General features: G+C 39.3%; 1 protein-coding gene across 5 annotated transcripts in view; it reads right to left on the bottom strand.

Moving 5' to 3' along the window:
- The window catches only part of CD44 (CD44 molecule (Indian blood group)), an 89810-nt gene that overhangs the window by 23859 nt on the left and 39399 nt on the right, over nucleotides 1-26552 (bottom strand). Inside the window, exons 3-10 of one of the 5 annotated variants that reach the window (XM_032166278.2) lie at nucleotides 25725-25858; nucleotides 19277-19345; nucleotides 16126-16356; nucleotides 9001-9129; nucleotides 7628-7753; nucleotides 4587-4700; nucleotides 3995-4111; nucleotides 1170-1298 (exon numbers count right to left, since the gene is read on the bottom strand). The exons of 1 other annotated variant lie outside the window; for it this stretch is intronic. In XM_032166278.2, the coding sequence (XP_032022169.1) occupies nucleotides 1170-1298; nucleotides 3995-4111; nucleotides 4587-4700; nucleotides 7628-7753; nucleotides 9001-9129; nucleotides 16126-16356; nucleotides 19277-19345; nucleotides 25725-25858 (1049 nt within the window). The remainder of the gene's footprint in view (nucleotides 1-1169; nucleotides 1299-3994; nucleotides 4112-4586; nucleotides 4701-7627; nucleotides 7754-9000; nucleotides 9130-16125; nucleotides 16357-19276; nucleotides 19346-25724; nucleotides 25859-26552) is intronic. 3 more of the 5 variants (XM_058446561.1, XM_058446560.1, XM_032166277.2) reach the window with 3 other exon arrangements.

A 26552-nucleotide genomic window follows, 5' to 3' on the forward strand; every position in this document is an offset into this window, starting at 1 on the left:
ACCCATGCCATGCTGCTACAGTCCCCTAAAGGCAGAAGTATAAAAGCCCAAGTGCATTATGTTATTCTGAGACAACCATATTCCAGCCGAATGCACATTAGGCTGGAAGTGATCTCAGGAAAGGAATCAGGTAACAGCTTTCCATGTGATCAATATGAAAGTCAATGCCTTTTATCTCAAAAGCATGAATGGAATCCGTTAGAAGCATTACCTTCTAACAATGGGATTTATGGCATAAATGACATATAAGAAAGCAGCACATGCTTTGCTTCATTCTGAGCCAATGAAGAAGTATAGGTAGAAAAGATTACAATAGCATCCTCTTAGCAACAACCACACCACATAGACAATCACAGAATCCATTGCTCTGCCAGGAATTCATTTAGAACTTGCCATGCCCCAGAAGGACATGATGCATTATCTTCTATATTGCAAATAGAAATATGGGAATATTTCTCACTGATACCAAGTGAGAATATGGAATTCACATTCTTTATAAGGCAGGACATATTTTAATACTTATGTCACACAGACAAAAGAATCCTGCATGGGAGCCTGCAGAGCCAAGTTATCTCGTATCACTTAGAGATGATGATAAGACTTGATTCCAATTTCCACAATCTCACAATTCAAGAATAGAGAAGGTGCCTTTTTTACACTCAAAAACAAATTACCAAACAGGCATGGCCAAAAGGCCAGATGACATCAGACAGGTGTCACTTTTCACATAATGTCTGGCTCTATTTCTTCAAACACTGGAGTTCTGACTAAATGCTTTCTCACAGCCAGACTTTGCAGAATCATATTGTAAAGTCTGGACCCACATTATAGAGTAGATTCCTTTATGCAACAGATGGGGATATTTTATCAGGGCCTCCACTACAATCCCACTAGATGATGCCCAAAACTCGATGGGAAAGAGACACGTTCAAAGGCATGTTCTCTGTGTTTCCTGTTCTTATTCCTAACTGGCTTCTATCCATTCCTGTTCAGGTGACTTGTTATGAACCTTTAAGGTTTGGCTCTGTGTGAACTGCAGCATGATTTATTAAGTAACCTAACATCTTGTGACAATTCCTCCAGTGTCCTTTTGTTCAATGTCCTCAATGTCTACCGTTTAACCCAAAAGGAAGTTTCCATCCGAATTTACTTGTTAAACCATCCATTACCAGCTGTCCCTGTTGTCAAATGGGAGTCTTCTCTGGGTGTTTGGCGATATCCCTCATGCCATCTGTTGCCAAACCACTGTTCCTTCTGGGTAGCTGTTTCTTCCGTTGTACTACTAGGAGTTGCCTGGACTGTGAGAAGAATATCAGTTGGGAGACATAATTGTCTATTTTCCTCGCCAATAGCTGTCAACATATCTTTCTACTTTAAGGGCAGATACACACACGGGGAGAGAAGGTAGAAAAGAAAGGCACCAAGGAAACAGGCCACTGATATTCTAAAAGGGATATTAGATATCAAATGATCCAAATGTTTAATTTTTTAACTGGGAAAATTGTGGTCCAAAGAGGTTTTGATTTGTTCAAAATCATAGGACTAAGCAGACCACAGCTGATGAATTCTCATAGTTCTATGAGTTATTATTATTTTTATTTTACTGTAGTGAATGGCTTCACATACCCTGTCTGAGAAAACCATTCAAAGAATAACCTCTTTGCTCCAGTCATTTTGATGAAAGGAAAATACGGTATAAAAACTAATGACAAGATCAGCGCATTAGGAGACCTTCTCAAATGGTGGTCATGTAACCCATAATCGCACACACTGGAAATGCACCAGCAGTGGATTTGCCCAGCAGGAAAGATGTTGGGATGGCTTGGATGCTATTCCACTAACATATTATGTGGTAATGTCCACATGGCACCTAAAATTGCTAAAATCACTTTTTAACAAAATTAATTCAGTTGACGAAAACTATCCAAGCCAGTTTGAGGCATTATATAAATAATAGTGTGTGACAGGCTTAAAATTTCAACCATCATTTTAGAAAGGACAAAATCAAGAGAATAAAATTCCATCAAGGCGTCTTCAGGAAAAGTCAGAAAGCCACCAACACTTTTGTCTATAGCAGTTTGTAGCAATTTTTTTTTTTTTTAGTTTATCAAGAAAATGAGAGCCTATAAACTTGCCAAGCCAGAGTACTTTTTTGCAACTTGTAAAAATGGTTGTATTTCCTTATCTTAATAATGACATTTAAAAAATAAAACCGTCCTCACTTTACCCTTCCATTGGCCAAGCCATTATTGGGTTAACTGGTTATCCAGGAGGAGTGGGAAAAAAGGCAAAATCTTAAGTTTTACAAAACTCCCACTGACTAAATCACTAATTCCCAATAAATAATGAAGTTAGAAAAACCACTGAATGTAATTACAAAAAAAGGGAAAATTGACCCAAACATAGACTGCCATGTTACTCAAAGTTTAAATAAAAGAAATAAGGAAGTGTATGTGTGTGACTGTATAGAACACTATACTCCTCCTATCACTAATTTTATAAACATAATGATTTTTTTTAAGTACCCATAACCGTTTATTGTTTTCAGCCTAAATAGGAATGGGTTAGCAAAACATATGATTTATGTTGTAAAAGATGAAGGTTGACTTTCTTCTAGAAGTTGTGATTTAATTTGATAAAGCCCAGAGGTCGCCAATCAGATCCCTTTGAGTTTCGCAAATATTCATAAGATAATTGTTACAGTTGTTGCTGTCTTCTCTTTGTCAAGTTACATTCTGTCTGAATTTTCACCAACCCTCTAGCCCTAATGCCCCGCAAGCACCACCTTTTGACAATAGGCTTATTATTTCCAAGTCTCTAAAGTAGCTTTCTTGTCTTTAAGTACAAACTGTCTAAAATAATTTCTAAGATATAATGTTAGGGCTCTAAGGAGGTGGAACAAAATCCTATTCCAAAGAGATTTATGCTTCCTCTGTATTTCCTTTTCTTGTCAGACTTCTTTGTTAACTTAACCCCTAAGCCTTATATATACATCACATATACTGGGGTTTGTAATGGGATGTAAGGTCTGCTGGATATATTCAGTACAACGTCTAACCTCTATCCTAGCTGATACTTGAAACTTTTCTTTTGTTGTCTGAAGACACCCCTCAAGCCATAGATTCCCAAAGCCCTTTGGTTTTTAAGTGGCTATTGCTCACATTTCCCCATTAGGTGTATCTAGGGCTGAGAAAATGACAGTTGAATCATCATTTTAAAAATGCTAAAATGCTGTTTTCCAAAATAAATACTTTTATTCCAAATAAGATAGACATATCTCAGTGGGATAGATAAAAGAAGAAAATCACATACTTCTTATGTTTGCGGAGTGAGGGGGTCCCCTATTCTCACAGTCCACTGCTGCAACTTGAGATTGTTTTAGAAAACCTGAGAAGTTTTCATAATAGCAGAAATAACAGTAAGAGCATCAAAGCCTTCCCCAAGTTACCTTGGGCTTAAAAACAGAAAATGAAGCAGTGGTAGAATTCAAATGTAGACCATAAGACCTACCAACTTTGCTCTAAAGAGTACAAGGGATGTCTTTCTATTAGAACAGTCAGGGACAGAATGCAAAAAAGAAACTGTATTCATCAAAGATCTTCATAGAAAATAAGGATTCCAAAGATCAATTCACTTGACAAGCGTTCTTTCCAGATTCCACTACTAAGCACCAAAAGAACACACTCTTTGCCACACATTTCAATGAACACACACAAGTTACCCAAATGGAACCTCTAGGAACCTTTAACACAAAAATTGTATCTAGATCTACTTCTTAAAACATTTTGGCCTTTGGGCAACCTGACGAGTTATCATTTTCCTTCCAATTTTTAAAATTTGTGTGTGGGTTTGGCAGCTTTTCAGCTCTAAGAATAAAAGAAATTACTGAGTGGAAATAGAAGATGTGGCCAATTTCTAAACAAATTCTTCCCTATTGCTGGAATGTCTTCACTAACTCATCTAACCCAGAATTGCCGACCGCCATCTTGCTTACTTGTGCTTGTAGAATGTGGGGTCTCTTCTTCCTCATGATGCTCATGGTGAATGAGGGGAGAGTGTGCTTCTGGGTTCCAGCTTCCTTCATAAGCAGTGGTGCCATTTCTGTCTACATCTGCTGTGATGATGGTTAAATACACTGTGACTGGTTATCAACCAATCTTTAATGATTCTGTTCTTCCATTAAAGTGCATGCTATTTAACAATTCTATGCCAAAGTATTACCTCTGAGCATCCACTCTCAAAAATTTTGAGTGACTTTACCTAACTGGTCTCAAGAGAAAATCAATGGGCTTGGAATTTCTTCACGCTCCCTTATTATTCCACTATGATCAGTTTGTCAAAGGCAGCACCACAAACCATTCATACATATTCATTTTTATAATGAAGCAACATAAAAAATCCGGTGCCCACATGGTATAATTGATAAATGACTCCTAAATGGAATTAAGTATCCTCACAAAAGTCCACTAAGAATTTCTTGATCAGATATTAACTAAATTTCCCACTGTGTCTCGATGATTGACCTTTGCAGCATCATGGGCTTTGAGGGGAAAAAAATCTTTCATTAAATATACACAACCCATTACCAGTCATCCTTGTGGTTGTCTGAAGTAGCACTTCCGGATTTGAATGGCTTGGGTTCCTCTGGGTCCAATCCTGGTTCTGTTTTGTGTGGTCAAAAACCCGTGGTGTGGTTGAAACTGTGATAACGATGATTGAAGCAATTAGAAAAATGTTATTTCTTGAGCCTTCGCCACTTGTCCCGCACATAGTCTTGCTTCTGTAGACTATGCAATGAATCATCTATAGCAGGTTGTATAGATGGCTGCATGGAAATGGAGGGAAAGCGGAGGGTGACTTCAGCTTAATTCAGCCGTATTGGTAAGCATCTCAGTGTCCTTTGCATTCTGTCATAGAATACCTTGGGGTTCAGAACATGAGATCTTCCAGATAAAACAGTCAAAGAAGCTGCAGCAGTAGGAAGGACAGCTTTGAAAACACCAGCCCTCCACCGAGGATAACCAAAGGCGCCATTTTGCCCATACATGCAGTCAGTAGTATCCCTCTGCACTTGAAAGCCCAGGGACTTAGTCACTGTGTGCTATTTGTAGATTCTCCGGGTGAAGAGGCTGATAACTGAAAGTTATACCACGATAATCACTTTATGTTGTTAGTAATTTCAGTGGGGAAAGAAATGCCTGAGCAACCAGAGCTTTCCTATAGATGATTCTGAAAAAGAATACCTAGAATAGCCATATGTTTTAGCGATACGTTTCTGAATATTTATCAAACACTATGGTATTCTCATCAAATACAAAATATGTCATGAGCAAGCCATTCATAGCCAATGAAAGAAAATAAGACACCACAGGTAACCAGCCACCATCATAGCAGCACACTGGAAAGAAAGAGGCGTACATCCACCAGCACCCTGATATTGTCACCCAATCTGTTAGGGCTGGAATAGGAGATGCACCTAACAGAAGGATCATGACAAAATCTGAATCAATGTGTTTTGTGAAAAGGTTGTTTGCAAATCCATCCTAATTGTTTCAAACTTTATTTTGATACCCAAATAACACAAAACTGTTTTCAGAACTATAATACTGTCAGCTCTATTTTACAAGTTATGAAAAATCAAGTTTAGAATCATTAACCACATTCTCAATAAGCATGAAAAAGTGCTTATTATCAAGCAGTTATCACACCCCTCCAGAAGAAAGAGGGCATCATGTTGAATTATGTCCATAGGTGCTAAGCAGAAAAGAAAAAAAAAGAAAAGCAGAAATTGGAAAAATATGCCATAGAGATTTAAAAAATTTTAAAAAAAACAAAAACACCATGGGAAGTTTTTCCCTGAAGCCTGACCATACAATTCATTTGCAGGTAGATCTGTTTGGGTTACTACCCAAGGGAATTTAATTTCTTCAGTATCAAGACCATGTCTTTACTAATGCGCCCAATCTGCAAAGCTGGGTCACATCCTGAACACAGGAGACAGTGTAATGTAAAACTCCAGTGTTTCATGGATACATATGTAACAAACCTGCACATTGTGCACATGTACCCTAAAACCTAAAGTATAATAATAAAAAAAAAAAACTCCAGTGTTTTCCATTATTTGGTTTTTGTTCTGAAGTTACCAAAAGGAATTTTCTTATTCCATAGATTAAGCTCTGGAGGGGTGTCGGGTATAAAAAAAAAAAAAAAAAAAAAAAAATCACTTAAAAGTTTAGATAGAAAATTCTAGTTCCTCTTGAGTATTTGTTATATCAATGTTATATACTCAGATGCCTTCAAGGCCTAACCTATTTTTTTCTGGACCCTTTCTTCTCTGTCCATTTGAGGATGAAATTCTCAGGTTTTAATGGAATGGATAGAACTTCAGTGAATTGGGGGAGCTCACACAGCACCCCAAAAGCCTTTTTTCTAAGGAAAAGCAGAACTGTGATGGAATCAGGTTCCGGATTCTCAGCTCTGTTCAGCAAAATCTTAAGTCATTACAGGTATGTGTGGAAAACTCAGTAATCTGGCAGAATATTAGACCAATCTCTGCATGTTTTTAAGTTTTTAAGGATATCTTTAAAGCTCAATTTCCATCTCTTTGTTCTCAAAAAGTTTTATAATTGTCAAAAATTTGGATACTATTATGTACCAATAATGGTTTTATTATTTGCTTTTAATAAGTGGCAATGTCTTGTTAAAGCTAACCTGACATTTGCCCTTCCCTTCAAGGTCTTTCTGCTATATTGGTGTGCAGCTCATTTGTTAAAACTCTGGATTTGTTCCTTTGACCTCAGCTGGGTTTTGATTAACTAAGATAATTCTTGAGTTCTAGCTCCCATCATTTAAGCCTTTAGGGCCTTCAATTTAGGAACATCTACAACGTTTTTTTTTCTTTTTTTTGAGACAGAGTCTGGCTCTGCCACCCAGGCTAGAGTGCTGGAGTGCAGTGGTGCGATCTCCTCCTGGGTTCACGCCATTCTCCTGCCTCAGCCTCCCGAGTAGCTGGGACTACAGGCGCCCGCCACTATGCCCGGCTAATTTTTTGTATTTTTTAGTAGAGATGGGGTTTCACTGTGTTAGCCAGGATGGTCTCGATTTCCTGACCTCGTGATCTGCCCGCCTCGGCCTCCCAGAGTGCTGGGATTACAGGCGTGAGCCACCGCGCCCGGCCTACAACTTTTAATTAATACCCTCCTAATCACATTCTTCAAGTCTATTGCTCCAACAGACCATGAGCTCCTGAAAGGCAAAGGCTCTGGCTCTTTTCATCTTTGTGTTTCCAGCACCTAGCACAGTAAGTACACAATGTACATTTTTTGTACTGTTTTAATGTCATTCTCTGATAAAGCCTGATCATTCAAAGACAATCTGTAGCAGTAGACCTCATAGATAAATAAAACAGGAAGAACATGAGACAAGAGAAATTTTGTGAGATATTTTCCCCACTTCTCAAAACATTCTATTTCTTCTTCCATAATCTCATCAAGATATAACTAACGTATGATCACAGGTTCACCCATTTTTCACATTAACTACTTCTCAAGAGAGACACAATTTGGTATCACTCAGATTAATCAATAAGCCTTGCATAAATGGCTGTACTGTAATTGATTATTCTTACTGGTGCTGGAGATAAAATCTTCATCATCATCAATGCCTGATCCAGAAAAACTGAGGTGTCTCTCTCTTTCATCTTCATTTTCTTCATTTGGCTCCCAGCCTGCTGAGATGGTATTTGAAGATGTACCTGTTGTGGTGACTTGCATTAGTGGCTGAGCTGTACGCCAGGCAACCCACTTGCAAAGGAAGAAAATCAGGCACAGAAGACATAATGGATTTCCCAGGATTTTTAAAAGAAAGTGAGGGAGTTGATTGCATACCCCAAATTCTTATGTTCTGACCTCCGAAGCTAATACATAAATCTCAAAACAAGTGGCTATGATCTTTAAAACTGAATATTCTCTTTAAGAAAGCTGAAAGAATAAGTGTGGACATAATCTCACCATATAAGTTTTTAAAGGCCGATGAAAACTCCCCCACACTTTCAGATATGTTTATTATTAACTCATTAACCATATGCCATTAAAGCCAAGCCATCAAGAACAGAATGGAAAGGTTTCACACGTGCCTCCTTTTTTTTTTTTTTTTCTTGTCAAGACACCTTCAGAAAAATATTGGAATCTACACCTACGTCAGTCATTTCATTGTGTTCACAATTTGCTAATTCATTTTTTATCTTCTCTAGTATCAGTTCAGATCAGTGTACCTCCAAACAGAGATGGAAGCTACACTGCAGTTCCCAACACTACTTCAGCATAGAGCAAAAACGTGAAGCCAATTAACAGAGAAATCATTTTTGGCATTATTAGGCAATCAAAGGGGTTAACTAAAGCGAACTGTGGTTGAGAAATTGAGAAATTCTTTTCCTTTTGAATAAAAAAAGGAGATGAAAAACTTCCACTTCTTCTCAGTGGTTACTGTAGAAGATGTCTCTTTACTAAAAAGGGATTTTCTACATTTTAAATGAGATTCAGGCTATCTTAGGGAATGAGCATTTGTCTTTTCATATGATTAGTGTCTACCCCAAGAATAGTTCCATTGATGAAGATTTTCTATATTTTTTCAGATCTAGCTATGCTATTTCCTCATGAAAGTCCAAGACTTTTTATGACTGTGGTAATTTTAGAATATACATGAATGATCTTTCAGAGTCACAATTTTGCCATATCGTTAAAAAAACTTATTCCCGTTTCGTAGTCTCTGTATTAGCCTTCTCCTGGGCTATACTAATCCATAGATTAGAAAGAAGAAATCTGCTTATTGGTGCCATACAAGCAGACAAACAGATACCAGAGTTAATGATCCTTCTAAAGTCATAACGAAAATTTGTGAGAATAGAAGGAACGTTAGGCTTTAATAACATCCCAGAGGTCAATCAAAATTATTCAAGGCTGTCAAGAAAACATACGCTATGAGATAATAATAACTCATTACCAGCCATTTGTGTTGTTGTGTGAAGATGATTCTTTGACTCTGATGGTAGAAACAACCATGAAAACCAATCCCAGGTTTCTTGCCTCTTGGTTGCTCTCTCAGTTGCTGTAGCACTAGCGCTCATCAAAGCTGTTGTAATCATGATTGAATTGATTGTTGAAAGATTAATTAAAAGTTCCTAAGAAATAGCATTGAATATGCTTGTACTCTTTTACTACTCAAGAGAATCATCTATATTTGATATAGATGGTGAAAAGAAAGGGAAAAAGCAAAAAAGTTCCAATTTTTTCAGAGACTCAAACTGAAGTTTATAGAATGTCAGAGGGGGAAGGATCTTAAATATCATCTGGTTCATGCTCCTGATCTTAAAGATTTAAAAATTGTGCTGGACAGAGCTTCTGACTGGTCTGAAGTCAGAAGCCTAATTAGCAAGAGCGAGGGCTCCAGGAACCCATGAGAGCCGTCTTTGAATTTTGAAAGTCTATATAATGTAAAAGAGGGATTAAATTTTTTGTCTTTGGATCCACGAGGCCAAATTAGGATCTGTGGTAAAAATTTCAGGGACGTTAATGTTCTTCCAAATGTTGGATTTAAAAAACCAATAATCTGAACTATCCAACAATTAGCTTCTTCATAAAGTATTGTTTCCCATAGTCAGGAAGATCACTTGGCAGGAAAGTTGTGTAAGAGATTAAATGATTAGAAGGGTTGATTGAACCAGACCATTTAACATCCTTTCCAAATCTGAGAGTTTATGATTCTAAAACCCAGCTCTTCAGAGTCCTAGCTCCTTAATCATCTATACAATCTTGGGCAACCCATATCATTCTCCAAGAATTTAGGATATGATATTTCTGCCAGCAATAGATACATAATCTTAACAATCCAACCCACAGGGAAAATGACATAGAAGTAGAAGATTGAAAAATATGCCTCTCCACTTTTCTCCATTTAGATTCCAAATCCTCTCAGAACCTTGCCCAAGGTAATTTCTTATGTCAAACGATATTTTGCAAAGCAGAACAGGACATTTTGAGTCTCATTCTTTGAAAATAGGATAATCAATCAGGAAAGACAGACAGAGATGAAGTGACCTCAGTGATCTCGCTAATAAGACCAGAAGCAAGTGTCTTGATTTAAAAATCTCCAAAGACTGCCATTTCTGTAACCAATAATGCCCAAAAATATGCATTGGAAGAATATGAGCTAACAGTAGACAAAAAACTGGGAAAAAGTTCAAGCAGAGAGGCTGAAACCATCATCTCCAAACACAATAGTAAGGTGAGTTAGATTTTTTTTTCAGCTATCAAGAAAGCCCAAAAATGACCCAAGATGGAACACTGCCAAAAAGACCTTTTCCTTCACATTCTTTGTCCTATGAAGATAAATATTGTCAACATTTAAAAATAGCATTTTCTTTATTCTGCAATCTCTCTATCCCCTCTCCCCACCCCGCATGGTCTTAGACATTGTGATATGGCAACCATAACATAACATGAGCACTATTTTCCTCACGATTATTTATAGAAGTAAAGAATATAATTTATCCAATGTCATATAAGGCACACAAGTGTAAAGAATAATTTTTCCATGTTTATTACTCCCCTCTGCAGAAAGAATGCCTAGTTATTTTGAAATATGGCCATTACCTCCATCAATGAAAGTTAATAAATGAAGGTGTCCTTGTAATCTCCCATTTTTACATGCTTTGAATCATTTTTCCCCAAAGCTCCTTTATCAATACACTTTGCAGGGATATACAGCTAAAAGCCACACACCCAGGGAGCTTGTTAGAGGCCTAGATTCTGATATGGAGCAACAGGTCATTTTCTACATTTTACAGTTGAGATTTTAAGTGTCCAAAGAAGGGTTCAGGGCCTACACTTTGATGAGAGAAATCTGCATTTCCTTCTCCTATCATTGGCTGTGAGAATCAGATCAGCAGAAAGGAGAAGCCTGCACTTTCCGGCAGACTTCTTTCTAAAGGACATTTTCTCATTGATTCACACAGTCAATTCATTCATTTGTAGTTTTTCATAATTTCATTCATTCATTCAAAACTTTTGATTCATAGTTTTTCCTTCCTCTGATGGAAAAATCATTCCGATTCTATATACACATTGCCAAAAAGAAAACATACAAGACATTTAAGAATATCAATCATATCCCCAGATCCACAGGCTTTTCTGATATATGAAGTGGTACGAGACCCTATTCTCACTAAGAATGATGAAGAAGACTTGATGTGATAATGGACGTCTTCTCCCCTCACACTAAAAGATCTGACATCCAGGAGAGCTGATAAGCAAAAGACGAAGCAGTTTACCTGTCGTTGCTGTTGTTGTGAGATCCTGAGTCTTAGGCTGTGAATTACCAAACCAGGACCATATCCAGTTATTTTTCTCCTGAGCTGTTGCATGGCTGTTTGAGTGCACAGTTGAAGTAACTGGATCAATTATGAAAATATCACTTAAGTGATATTCCCTCTATAAATCTTTACTTTCAGTTCTGCCTATATATGATATCTGTATCTATTATTGAATGATAATCAGAAAAGAAAATCTAGGCCTGGTTTTATCTTTCCAGACTCCTAACATCTCCCACAATCTTAGGACAACATCAGAAATGCAAATTTCGCATGGGTATAAATTTCATGCTACTGATTCTTCAAACTGAACCCCCGGAATTCATGATCAAAGCAAAATCAAGCAGCAACTTAATAACCTGTGAAGGAAAGAGATTTTCTATTTACTTGACTGGGCGACTGAGCCATGAACTAGAGGTTTTCGAAGCAGAATTTCAAATGACTGCTTGCATTCATTTATCTTTGGATTATCTTTGCGTTGCTGGTGTGTATTTTTCACATCTGTCTAGCATTGTACCCAAGTAGCTTGTGATGACAACTGGCATTTCAAAGCTACACCCACACGCATCGCCCTCAGGTCAAACTTCATACTTCAGCAGGAACTTTGCAAAGAAAATGTGTTCAAAGTGTTGAAATCAGATAAAGCTTCCTCAGGTATCCATCTATCATTTCTGTCACTTTTTATTCTAACTGAATATGCGTTTCGACAAAACCCAGAATTGGCAAAGTTAGAGAAATTCCGGACTTTTCTCAAATTAGAAAAAATATCATCAGTAACATTTTACAATTTAAAATCTCTCATTCGACTCTCAAGTTTGACTTGAGTCCAGCATGTTTCCTTATTGAAACGGCATGGCAAAAACCATCAGGAGAAATATCTAATTTAAGCCAGCTGAGATTTTAAAAAACCACTTTAAATTATATATCCCTTTGAAAATCTACATTATGACCTCCTTCCTCAAAAAAGTGATGCTACATATACACACTCAAAATTTTGCATATTATTTCAGGTAGTTCTAGAATGCCTTATGGTCTACCATTGAACCTACTGAAGGTCCATGAACCCTTGGTTAAAAACTTTGACTCTATCTATATCAAATGCCAACAGCTGGCACAGTATGTTCTGTCCTCTAAATCAAGCTTGTCCAACCCATAGCCTGCGGGCCGCATGTGATCCAGGATGGCTTTGAATGTGGCCCAACAAAAATTCATAAACTTTCTTAAAACATTATGAGATTTTTTTTTTTTTATCCCATCAGCTATGGTTAGTGTTAGTGTATTTTATGTGTGTCCCAGGACAATTCTTCTTCTTCCAATGTGGCCCAGGGAAGCCAAAAGACTGGACACCCCTGCTGTAAAGGACATATTAGTTCAGAACAGAGAGTAGAGAAATAGGGGCCAATTTTACCCATGAAGCCTCCAGACAAACCTGAGCATCCCCGGGAAAATCCACAGACACCACATTCTCACCTCAGAAACTTTATTAAAGATGCATAATTCCCACTACCCTCACCCAATAGTAGACCAGGAAAAAATAGTACCAGAGGAAACGAACCTACAAGAACAAGATAGAAATAGGCGTGATTTTTGTCTTCCTGAAAGGAGTGGTATGAGGGGGTAAAATGGAAAAAGCTACTGCCTAGCCAGCAGAATTTCTAATTTTCCCCACACAAATAGGCCCTATCAGATCTGAAAAAAAAAAAAAAAAGAAAGAAATTATTCCTTTGACACCCAGAAGACAAGGAAATACAGTGTTCCAAGGCAGCAGTCTGCTTCCTGAATTAGTTTAGGTTTCTTGATCCCAGAGAGTTCCAGGTCACCAACAGGCCTGATGACACTCAAGATACACAGCCTGCTGGAAGCCTAAAGCTACCCAGATGGTTATTCTTACTAGCTGTCCCTGTTGCCACCCACTACAGGCTCTTCAGGAAGGAATGAGCCAGCCGAGCCAAAGACAGCTTCTTCTATGCTCTCAGCCAGCACTCCTCTTGACCCCTGCCCTCCTACAATGCATGAGGGAGGCTTTGCAATCACTCCCTCTCACTCTGTCCCAGCTGTCAGTCCAACAGTGATAAAGTTTTGCAAATCTCCTCACTGGACTTTAGAAATACGATTCTACTCAGGAATCTTTCAGTGCTGACTTTTCCTGGCATGCCATTATGCAACGTTCAAGTTTCCACCAGGTTGTTTGCTTTGGTACCTTTCTTTGCATGAAGTGATCCACTTGGAGCTGCTACTGGTCCCACTGGGTCTTATAGTACTTCAGTGACTCTCAGGTTAGCCCTGGACTCATCTGGGAGACTCATTAGTCTCTTTCTTTTTTAGTTGCTGAAGGAAACTTAATTAATTTATCTGGGAGGAGAAAGGCACAATTCATTTCGCAGCTCAAATCCTGAACTATGTTTTAGTTAAGTCTCATAAACACTCCTTTTCCCTGATTTCTAAATGAATAATATGTAGTCTCCATGAAGGTAAGTCCAACTCTGAATTCCTAGCATCCTAGAGCAGTGTCTGGCATACAGAAGACCTCAAATATTGATTGAATGAATAAATATCTCAGTAATCCTTGCCTCTCTCCAATATCACTTCCTAACCACGTTTATCCTTGGATCCCAAGCATTCTAATAGGCCTGGTACGTAGTAGGTTCTCAAAATACGTTTGCTGACTAACTTAGGAAGGGAAGATACAGTTCTTAAGAGATATTCTATAGGGGTTAATAAAATGTGCTAATTGCCTTTTTTAAAACACTCATGAAATACTGTTTTATATAGGCTATTAGTGGCTTGAATGTTAACTACGTGTAGTCCCCACAAGTTAGGTTTATCAGGATTTTCTTCTTTGGTGGGAAGTGGTACTTTAGGGTAGACCTATTCTCCTTCCTGCTGAGACCACTAATTATCGTGTTTGCCAACATCTGACAAAATTGCATGCCATAATGATAAGCACCTTCGACATGGTTACTTTAAAAAGACAGGGAACCTGAGAAGCAGTGAGTGGCTAGCAGCACTGCCTGCTTTGTTTGCAGAAGCCTCTCTCAAGAAGGGTTGCCCACGGGACTACAAACAGTAAGCCGATGCAAACTCAACAGGGCCAATAACCCAAGAAAGCATGGGCAGCTTGAAAAATCTGCTTTTTATTTTTTTATTTTTTTATGTTTGAGAAGGAGTCTCACTCTTTTGCCCAGGCCGGAGTGCAGTGGCGCTATCTTGGCTCACTGCAAGCGCCGCCTCCTGGGTTCACGCCATTCTCCTGCCTCAGCCTCCCAAGTAGCTGGGACTACAGGTGCCCGCCACCACGCCCGGCTAATTTTTTGTATTTTTAGTAGAGACGGGGTTTCACCGTGTTAGCCAGGATGGTCTCGATCTCCTGACCTCGTGATCCGCCCGCCTCGGCCTCCCAAAGTGCTGGGATTACAGGCGTGAGCCACCGCGCCTGGCCGAAAAATCTGCTTTTTAAAAAGCTTCAAAGAATGTGCAGGGAGTGATGGGAACCCCAAGCCTATTTGTATCATGCCCTCAGCCAGAGACTGACAGAAATTTAAAACACTATTGCGCAAGTGACCTTAAATGAAATCATCGTGCTGTGGGGGTTTCCCTGGCTTCTGGGTGACAAGAAATAGAGAAGGGCCCTGTCTTGAATATTCACAAGCCAGCGCATTTCTGCCACGCTCTTTGGAGGCCCAAGTTTCACCCCTCAGGAGCTATAGCCAGGAAAAGAGAAAACCCACACCATACTAGGAAAACCGCTCCAGAGGCAGATGCCCTATTTGTGTTTGATTAATTCTCCACTGGAGGAACATGGCCCATCTGGGAGCCCGTTTCAAAACAAACCGGAGAAGAAAAGCAAAGAGGGAAACAGGAGACAAGAGAGATGTAAACACTTTCCAGTGGAGCTGAAGCGCAAGGGGCAAACTCCAAAGGAATGGAACGCAATGTTTACATACTTCCACTCTTGCAGCCCTAAGTAATGAATTACCCCCACACACCAAGTAAGTATTGAGAACATTCCCCAACAGCCTGGATTATAAAGCTCTTAAGCTGATTTAATTTCACCAGAAAACTCCTCCAGATATGCTTCCTTGGACCAAAAACAAAGGAATTGTTGAGTAAATCACGGTTGGTGAAAATCACTGAATATTACACTATCAATAGTATGAGTGTAAACCAAGTTAAAACAGAAAAAGCCACAGTTGACCCATGTATGCCTACTGTTCCATTATTGGAACGCTAAGCATGTGGGAGTTATTTATATCCTACTGCTCAAGGTCATCACCAAGGTCTGATTGCAAATTCAAAAAATTGCAACCTCAGGCATAAGTGGATTTTTTAAAAGGTGCTAGTGGAGTGGTATGCAAACTCTATGATCCCAACTTTATGAAAACAATCTTATCCATAGGTGGATAAGAACAAGAAGGAAACATGAAAAAATGAAAACAGTTTTCATATCAGGCTTGAATTGTCACTGTATACCTGGGGACAAGAGAATAAGGAGGGCTCTCCCCAAAATAAAACTTCCAATATGGCACTTCTTATGCCAAGGTAAGTAAAACAGTTATAGATGAGGGAAAAAAGGTAGGCAGTAGTAGTCAATGCATGCAGTTTACTGACAACCACGAGAGCCCACATCCCTGAATGGCATCACCAACTTCTAGCTGTATAGAGATGAGAAAATCAGCACGTGAGTGTGCAATACTCAGGAAGGTCAGAGACATTTTGCCAAGGAATTGCTATTGGGAAGCACAGTGATTTATTCTCCTTACTGGTAGCAGGGGTTCTGTCTGTGCTGTCGGTGATCCAGGGACCGTCTTCGTCTGGGATGGGGTGTACAGTAGAAAAGGTGTAAAAGATGTAACTTCCTGAAGTGCTGCTCCTTTCACTGGAGGACCCGCTGCTCACGTCATCATCAGTAGGGTTGCTGGGGTAGATGTCTTCAGGATTCGTTCTATATTCTCCTTTCTGGACATAGCGGGTGCCATCACGGTTAACAATAGCTGGGAGAGAGAAAAGGTACTTACAGAACTTCACAGCTCATATTTTGAGTATGTGGATTAGCGTTTAACATAGTGACTTCAAAGCTATTTTCCTTTGTAATGAAAAACACCTATCCAGTGGCGGGAGAGAGTAGCAGATGCACTAAGAAAGTGCACCCTCCCATCCCCAACACACCCTGGGGATGAGGCAGGAAACAAGGAAGTACTGGGGAGTCCCATCCCCATGTTTGAATCCCAGCTTCATAGAGCTCTGGACAAGGCAACTATGAGCTTCAGCTTCCTCATTTGTAAAATGGGGATTATGTGATACATTGTAAGTAAAGTGCTCAGCACAGTATTCAAAATACAGTGGATGCTCAATAAATAATCATCCTCCCACTTGTTTCCCTACTCTCCCTTCTGAAGTACATATAAAATGTGTTGCTATTAATTCCATATATTCCTCTGAAAAGGATTTGAAGTAGCAGACTAATAGCCTCAGCAGGGAAGATACATCTGCAAATTGATGAAGATTTTGATTTTCTTTTTTAAGGGGCAAGTTTTGTCCCCTTATGCAAACACCCACTTCTGGCTAGGAAATCAGCAGTTCTAAATACAGACAGAGCCTTTGCAGTTCTCTGTGAAATTCAACCTGGAAATTAACAAGCACAGATATACATGAAGATCAACATCTGTGGTTTCAACAAATGACTAGAATGAACTGGAGAAGAAAAAGCCTGAATGCATTCATTCATTATTCCTCCCTAGAAGTATTTGCTGCTCTCAGATCTGGGCCACTCACTATGTAAGTGTGCATTTAGATGAAATTATTTTCTGCTGTATTGCATTGATGAGACTAAAGGTTCTTTTTTGGCCACCTATTTAGCTTGCTCAAATGAAACTTTTTTTTTTTTTCAAGATGGAGTCTCACTCTGTTGCCCAGGCTGGGGTGCAGTGGTGCAATCTCGGCATGGAGCAGCCTCCGCCTCCTGGGTTCAAGCAACTCTCCTGTCTCAGCCGCCCAAGTAGCTGGGACTACAGGTGCATGCCACCACACCCAGCTAATTTTTGTGTTTTTAGTTGACATGCTGTTTCACCGTGTTGGCCAGGCTGGTCTTGAACTCCTGACCTCGGGTGATCTGCCTGCCTCAGCCTCCCAAAGTGCTGGGATTACAGGAGTGAGCCACTATGGCAAGCCTCAAGTGGAACTATTAATAATACATAAATGAGAAAAAAATCAAGGTCTCAATCACCCTGCAGGTGAGGATTTGACAAGGAAATATTGTTGACCACACTCTTACAGGTCTGGGCTTCAAAAGAGAACTGTGGGCATCAAAGAAACAGGGCATTTATTAAACATCTACTACGGGCTGGGCATACATTAGACATAGTGTCTTTTACAAATTTCCTGAATATTCTCATAGGTTGTTCCATTATATGAATGAGAAAACTGAGGATCAGTCACTCGTCTAAAATCTCACACATGGTGAGGAACTAGGAATTCAAAGCAGGCCTGACTGAGACAGCACGTCTCATGTCATAGCCATCATGGTGTGAAGCCTCCCCTTCCTATCGCAAGGCACAGGTCGGGGACAATTCCTTACATAACAATGTGGGGCTGGGTTTGTATGGTGTGCGAAGATTCTCATCCCTCGGCCACTGCCAGCATCACGCCTGTGCACACTGTCAGTGTCCAGCTGTGAGGAGGCAGAAATCAGACCTCCTCAACACTGTACTGTTTCCCATTAAATGAGGCTCAGAGGCAGTAAGATCTGGGTTAGCAGCTTAGCCTATTTGAAAGTTCTGGTTGAGATTTTCTGATTTCTAAAGTGCTGGAATAGGCCAGGCATGGTGGCTCATGCCTGTAATCCTGGCACTTTGGGAGGCTGAGGAAGGAGGATTGCTTGAGCCCAGGAGTTCAAGACCAGGCTGGACAACATAGTGAGACCCCCCCCATGTCTATTTTTAAAAAGTGCCCGAATATATGCATCTGTGGATAATCAAATATCAGGATGATTTAAGATGGATGTGGTATAAATAATGTCAAAACGCCTATCAGGAAGTTTATATCCTTCATGAGTATCTTTCAATACTTCAGTTATATCAAACAGAAGATTGCTAATTGGGGCCAAAATGCCCCTACACCTGACACTTATTAATCCCTCTTTATAAGAGAGAACGTGACTCAGACCCAGAGCTTTCAGCAGCTACAAATTAAGAACATTATTTAATTTTTCTTACATTTAAGTTTATTATTAAGGTTGCCTTCTGTTTATGATGTGATGTTGGTTTTCCATGTGCAATTTCTTTTTAAAAATAAATGTATTTTAATTAGAAAGCAATGGATCAATTAAATAAAAAATATCAAGTAAATGAGAGCACTGTACGTATAGAGATGCCAAAAAAAAATGTGAAAGTAGTTTTCAAATGACTGAAGTTTGAGGAACAACGCATGAGTGTAAACCAGAGAGCAGTTTCAAGTCATTGTAGAAAAAAGGGAAGGGACACTGAATGAAAGCCAACTGTCCTTACCTAGGGAAATGACTCTTTTTTTTTTTTTTTTTTTTGGAAATGGAGTCTCACTCTGTTGTCCAGGCTGGAGAGCAGTGGCACGATCGCAGCTCATTACAACCTCTGCCTCCTGGGTTCAAGCAATTCTCCTGCCTCAGCCTCCCGAGTAGCTGGGATTACAGGCGCCTGCCACTACGCCCAGCTAATATTTTGTATTTTTAGTAGAGATAAGGTTTCGCCATATTGATCAGGTTGGTCTCAAACTTCTGACCTCAAGTGATCCACCCACCTCAGCCTCCCAAAGTGCTGGGATTACAGGAGTGAGCCACCACACCCGGCCTAATATTCTATTCAAATATACCACAGAGAACACACCTGAGCCCTTTCCCCAAAATAGGAAAATTTAATTAAGGTTAGAAGAGAGACATACTTATGGTAATTGGTCCATCAAAGGCATTGGGCAGGTCTGTGACTGATGTGCAATCTTCTTCAGGTGGAGCTATGAGGTAGAAAAAAAAAAAAGGATGAGAACCCTTTAAAAATATGAGGAAAATCTATCCTCATTTTTATTAGTCAGTTAGGATGGAGTTTTATTATAACTTGTCCCAAATAACTCCCTTTTTCCAAAACTCCTAAGTTGGCTAGGAATTTCTCTGCCTTTCATGATGCATTCTCCATTTTTACTTGATTTCATAAATTTCTGGAACTTATGAAGTTTCCAGAAATTTTCCCACCCCAGTGAATTCATTCATTAATAAATATACATTCTAAATCAGGCACTGTGGAAGCCTGGAGGTACAATTTTAAATAAGATAGACATGGCTCCTTCTCTAATGCAAACACATTAGGGAGGATTTTTTAAATTTGTGATTATAAAAGTAATGTAAGAACGTTGTAAAAAAATTTAAAAGTAAAGTATGAACTATCATGAGAAAATCATTTATAATCTGGGAAGTCCACAGAAATGATGAGAAAACATGGCAGACACACAATCAAATGTTTATCAACATGAACAGCATGACAATCTGAAGGTTCAAATAACATAATCACAACAAAGAATTTACTCAGTTGAAATATTAAAAACCAAATGAATCTCTAGTCTTTCATTAATGTAATAATGTATTTATTAATTTAGCCGATCTTTTTAAGTGCTTACTCTGTATAGACTGCTTCTCAGCATGTTGCTTCTGAGGTTGACCACCTTTGGCCTAGGTGCCCAGAATATTTTTCAAGGTTACTGTTTTGGCATATCTCATCATGGGCATTTCTGGGTTTTTTTCTCTTGTTCTCCATTTGTCCTCTACTCTTTCATCCCTTGCTTTAGGAATAAAGATTTCTGCCTGAATCTTGGGCCTGACTGATCATCCACAGATGTTACCGGTAGCCCTCTGAGCAGCACTATCTCAAGCCCCCTGACAACAGGCCCTGAAACTTCCACCCTCCATTCCATTCCTTGTGTCTTAAAAGCAGACTGGAGAGTAGCTGAAGCAACCTTCCATTCATGCCAAAGTGCTTTATTCTGTGACTAGACCTTGTATTGAGCTCTAAAACCTCAGAGAGCTTTAAACTGGTTTTGCCTTTTTTTTTTTTTTTTGAGACGGAGTCTCGCTCTGTCACCCAGGCTGGAGTGCAGTGGCGCAATCTCGGCTCACTGCAAGCTCCGCCTCCCGGGTTCACGCCATTCTCCTGCCTCAGCCTCTCCGAGTAGCTGGGACTACAGGCACCCGCCACCACGCCCGGCTAATTTTTTTGTATTTTTAGTAGAGACGGGGTTTCACCATGGTCTCGATCTCCTGACCTCGTGATCCGCCCGCCTCAGCCTCCCAAAGTGCTGGGATTACAAGCGTGAGCCACCGCGCCCGGCCGGTTTTGCCTTTATAGAAAGGTTAAGTCCATTTGTGCATTACAGCTTTTATACTGTGTGCGTGTGCATACTTAAATGTAAAATGGAAATTTATTTGTTAGGTTAGTTTCTCCCAGAATTGCTCCTGGCAAAGAGGAAGAAGGAGATGGATGGATGGAGATGGATGGATAGATGGATGGAGAGAGGGAGGGAGGAAGACAGGCAGGCAGACTGACTGCTATCACAAGAAGGGCTGTTATCACAAGTATTTTAAGTGTCCTGCTATAATTTTTGTGTACTTATAAAAGTGGATAGAAACACAAGTTGAACAAAACAGATTTTGTTTGCTTCCTAGTACCCGGGAGCATCTTTTCCCACAGATAAAGAGGATAACTTTAACCTGCACATTTCTTTGGGCAGTTAGTGAAACTAACTGGCAGTTTTATATGTTCAATTGGAAAAAAACAGAAAGTTTTAGGAAAAGCCATTCTTGCAAAGCCTGTTCTAAAAGATTTCTCAGATTTCTTTAAAAAGAAGTATCACCTCCTTCGCGAGGTCATTCCTTGCCATCCAATCTAAACTGCTTCATCACTCCCCCACACCTGTCACCATCACATAGCATCTTGCTCTCATTTCTTCTTCATGTTTACTACTATATAAACTTACCTTATTCATCTTACTTGATGGCTGTTCATGGCACTTCTCTCAATCCCTGCCTTCTGCTACCTGCCTCCCTCCCTAGAAATATATAAGCTCCACAGATGACTAATAACTTTATCTGTCTTGGCCAGAACATTTATGTGTGATGGGGACAGAGAAACATGCAATAAAAATGTGTTGAATGGATGAAAAAAGAAAAAAGTACCGATATAATTTCCCAAGGGTCTATTCTTCCAGTAAACACACCTAAGATGTTAGCCCCCTAAATGGGTCTCCAAATATGTACAGGTCAAGCATTTAGATTATCCTTAAATGGTAATGCCATAAGAAATAATTAAAGGAAGTTACAGATATAACTCTTCATTTATTATTTTTAAGCACCTACTCAACACTTATATGCCAGACCATATAAAAGGAGAAAAGAAGATGAGCATGTTTCTGTCCCTGCTTCTGATAAATTCACAAGGTCATGGAGGACTGTAATAATTAATATTAATTTAGCTTTTTACAGTTTTCAAAAATATTTTCCAAAATTATTACACTTGAAAATAAGGGCATATAGCCAACCTGGGAGATTTAGGGGAGTATCTATCTTGTTTCTCTTGGAAATACCAGCAGAAACTGACCCAACCTATGAGATGCTTCTGATATTTGTATGTTGTGCATACCTGGAACCAGGCTTCTTGATGCCAGGGATGAAACAATCTCCCCCAACTTCAAATATAACTGCAAGTAACAGTACACTGAGAATTTCCAGGCAGCAAGTTGTAATAGAATGGAGCATGACGTCAAAAACCCTAAGACAGTTTTGTAAATTATCAGAGCATGTGTTCACATGGACCCCCTTCATGCTCCAATTCACCTTAACTTTTATAAAGAACATCAAATCTGGCAAATATGCTTAGTGGATGGTGACCCAAATGTGCAATTAACAGACTTCATGCTCTCATGTCGGATTCCAGGGCCTTATTAGATAGCCTTTCTTTCCATTTAATGAGCTCTGTACTGCTTGGAAAGCTAGACCTGGTGAGGTGTTCCTGAATCTGAGGACTTGTTAGAAATTCTCTGAGGTGGGCATTCTCATAAACCTTGGCTTCACCACACCAAAATAACCAAGAGAAACATTAATTATTCGGTCTAGCCACTAATCTCTGGTTGCCAGATAGAAAGGCACCCTCTTCAATGCTTGATACATTTTAGGTATCTCATAAATATTCTCAAATAGTTGTTGAATAAAGGAGGAAATGGATAAACAAATACATGTAGAATCTTCCCTTTAATTCTACCTTCAAAAGAAAATGAGGCACTTGACTGAAAGCAAGCTTTATAAATGAATCAATTCAAGTCAGTTCTGTGTTCACATAGAAGTCACCAGGCTCACGTTGGGCCTCAACCACTGAGAATGAGGGAAAAAAAATCACAAAGGCCTTTTCAAGTTCTGCCTTATTTTCATTTGTTAGCCACAGGCCATGTTTTCTAAAAATACTGCTAAAACTTAAGCTTATGGAAGCTATCTACTAAGATTAAGCTGACTTTTGTCCCTATAGCCGTTTTATGGGGGGATCACAGCACTGGGACATGACCACCTGCTAACAGCTTTCAGGCTACATTAGATTCAGGGATCCTTGCAATGAAATCCTTTGCATAAGGCAGTTTATCAAAATCTTTAGCTCACTTAATACCCCTATCATCTGACTCTAATCCAAGACATTTAGAATTTATTTATCCTTAAACACATTTATCCTCTTCTCCAGTTTCTTTATTTTTTGTCTCATTGCTTCAACAAGATTGTTAACTGCTGTAAGACAAGAAATGTAGCCTCCAGTTCTTTCTTACCCCATCTGTGCCTAGTGCAGTACTGAGCACATGGAGGTGATCAATAAATATTCCCTTTAAACTTAAATAAAAACTTACAAAAGTAGCTATCAATATTGAGTCAATTTGGAAAATAGACAAAAGGAAAAATATTACTTCCAGCTGTATTATTTAATTCATCCATTTTACTAAGGAACACACCCCCTGTACTTCTCAAACTTTTCAACTGAACTAACCCTCCAAAGAGAAGAAAATTAATCAATGCTCTTGCTCCCAACTCCAGGGATGGGCCCAACCTCATGAACAAAATTAAGGATAGAAGCAAGTCTCAGTCGCAGCCTGCCTAGATGGCTTCGATGCCAGGCAATAAAACAATGTGAGCTTCTACCTATTTGAGTTGAGGTTCCTTTTGGCAAGTGAAACCAACTTGTAAAACAGGTAAGACAATGTGGGTATGAAACTACATAATTTATTGCATACATTCACTCAGCAAGACTCAATGGGAGATGCAATAAGCAGTGCCCAGAGACTCAGGAGTGTATAGCCTCATGCCAGCCCTTTCCCACTGAGCCAACCTCTTCATCTAAAGCACAAGCTTTTCCCAATGTCTCCCTCTGACCTGTTGCACTGAGATGGAGCTAGCTAAACCACATGTTGCTCTATGTCTATTTCTTGCTTTTTTATATGTGGTTTTCTCATTATAATATCATTAGAATGACATGCTAGACATGGGTATGGGAACGGAGTATGTATGAGTTGTGTACTATTTAGTGTTAACTGGACTCCCTTCGCTTTGGTCAAACTCCATTTGTGTTCTGCACTCATATAACAGGGAGGAGTAAACATTCTACAGTTTTCTGTTCCTGTTTTGTGTGTCTCTCGATAGGTTTAGTGACCTGTAAATTTTTGTCAAAATCTACTGGCTTCACACTCTCCATTTTAACTAGCCAGCCCTGATACTTTGTCCTAAACTCTAGATTTCTTCTCTGAATTTCCACTCTGATCCCTACTGTTCACACAACAAAGGCTGGGTGGTGTAGACTAAAGCTGCTGATGTAATCTTACAATTAATTTTAATTTTTGGCTTTTTTTAGTAGTAGGTAGAAGAAAGATCTCATAATTAAGTTGATGTCCTTTTTATAGCTTAAAAATCCATGCAGCTTTTTATATTTTACTACCATATACATATATATGGTATATATATATTTATATTTGATATATATGGTATATATATCTGTGATATCTTGATTTTATATATATATATATATATATATACACACACACATATATATGTGTGCGTATATATCTGTGTTTGTCTCAGGCTGATAATGTCTTAAGTCCCTTTCCAGGTAATTTAACATCCCCTTCCCATCTTTAGAGAAAACTGACACTCCAGCAAGATGTACCAAGTTTACCTCAAGGCTTCATCTTTCCCTTCACCCAACTTCAAACCTTCCATGGGAACAGAAGGCCCAGTTTAAGAGATAAGACTTTTGATAGTTGGCATCCAGATATTTGACATTTATAATTTTGATCCTTCTCAAAAAATTCTGAAAATTCATGATGCATAGAATTCTTTAATTTTGCTAGGACTTGAATAAGGCTCATAAGCCTGATTTTCTAGGTTAATGGTTGGGAGAAAGTCACAAAGACATAGAGAAAGGCTGGCCTGTGTCCTAGCATCTACATCTTAACTTAGGTTTCTTCTTCTCTGGTTCTTTCAACTGTTGGGTGAGGGATATTTAAGAAGGTCAAAGGCATACCATATACTCTCCAAGGCTTTTTTCCAGCCCTCTCATATAATAAATACCTCTCAGCTAAGACATTTGACTTACACCCCAAAGCTATCATTAGATTCATGTCACTCCCTTATTCAAAACCTGTAATGACTTCCCATTACACTGAAAATGAATCACCCCCTGTTAGCTGGCCCTTGCTTAGCTCTCTGACTTTATTCCTTGGCATTCTCCCCTCTGAGCACTGATATTCTCAGAACAGTCCAGGAGGCACTTTCCCTGACCACCTTCTCAGAAAATAAAAGCATCCCTAGCACTCATTACCTCGTATTTTGCTTTCTTTTTTATAGCACTTGTATCACTTTCTGACTTCATATAGGGCAAGCTTGTCCAACCGGCGGCTCACAGGCTGCGTGTGGTCCAGGATGATTTTGAATGTGGTCCAACACAAATCCGTAAACTTTCTTAAAACATTATGAGATTTTTTTTCTGCGATTTTTGTTTGCTTGTTTTTTAGCTTATCAGCTACTGTTAGTTTTAGTGTAATTTATGTGGAGCCCAAGACAATTCTTCTCCCAATGTGGCCTAGGGAAGCCAAAAGATTGGACACTCCTGAAGGGTATTTAATATTTATTTGTTTATTGTTTGCCTCCCCAATTTAGCATGTAAGCTCCATGGAGACAGGAATGTTGACTCTGCTGTACAGATATTGAGAGAGCATTTGTTATGTAAATGGAGGCTACATGAATCCCCACTTAAGCTGAGCTCCAAAGACCAGGCTCCCAAAGCCTTTCATGCCAACAGACACCCCCCTGAGAACCAACCTGAAGCATTGAAGCAATATGTGTCATACTGGGAGGTGTTGGACGTGAGGATGTACACCCCTGTGTTGTTTGCTGCACAGATGGAGTTGGGGTGGATCCGGGGAATCACCACATGCCCTTCTATGAACCCGTACCTGTAAGAGAAAAACAAGAGGATATTGACCTAAATGGCTAAGATGAGAATTTCATAATATCCTTCCATTGAATGACATTTAACGCCGTGCAACTCTTCATTCAGTTCACCCCTAGGGATATTGGAGGTTTCAACAACCGAGTTATGTGAAATCCAAAAATAACAGCATAGAGAGGGAAAGAGATCAACAAGACTGATAGAAACAAAGTGATTTTATTTAGAGACCTATAAAGAGCTTTTTAAAAAAAAATCATGAAAGCAATAATTAGTTTCAATTAAAATTTGTGTTCAGCAGTGTTGAGTCTATTTGAACAAACAGAAGGAAGCCTGAGTCACAGAAGAGAGAAGTTTTGATGCAAGATTCATGCTGGCTCTGGATTACCTTCATGTTTTCTAGAAAATACACAAAATGGCCAGCTTCCATAGATAGGAAGGGGTGCTTCTTTATTTCAGTGCACACATTCCAGACCTGCCTCACGTCCCATTCCCCCACTTCTTTCTCAGCCACAGCTTTTCCTGTGAGGCCCCTTACTCCATACTCCATTGTCCTAAACATGAAGCCTTGTTTATATGCCAAGTACACAGTACAGCACGCTGACTCCTCAGCATTGCAGGCATAATTCTATTGCCACTGGGAATAAATTAACCATCATTACAATGGGAGTCATAGCAATTAAGTAAGCAGATAGCAACGG

This window comes from Hylobates moloch, unplaced genomic scaffold, assembly GCF_009828535.3.
Source record: "Hylobates moloch isolate HMO894 unplaced genomic scaffold, HMol_V3 SCAFFOLD_11, whole genome shotgun sequence".
Taxonomy (NCBI): domain Eukaryota; kingdom Metazoa; phylum Chordata; class Mammalia; order Primates; family Hylobatidae; genus Hylobates; species Hylobates moloch.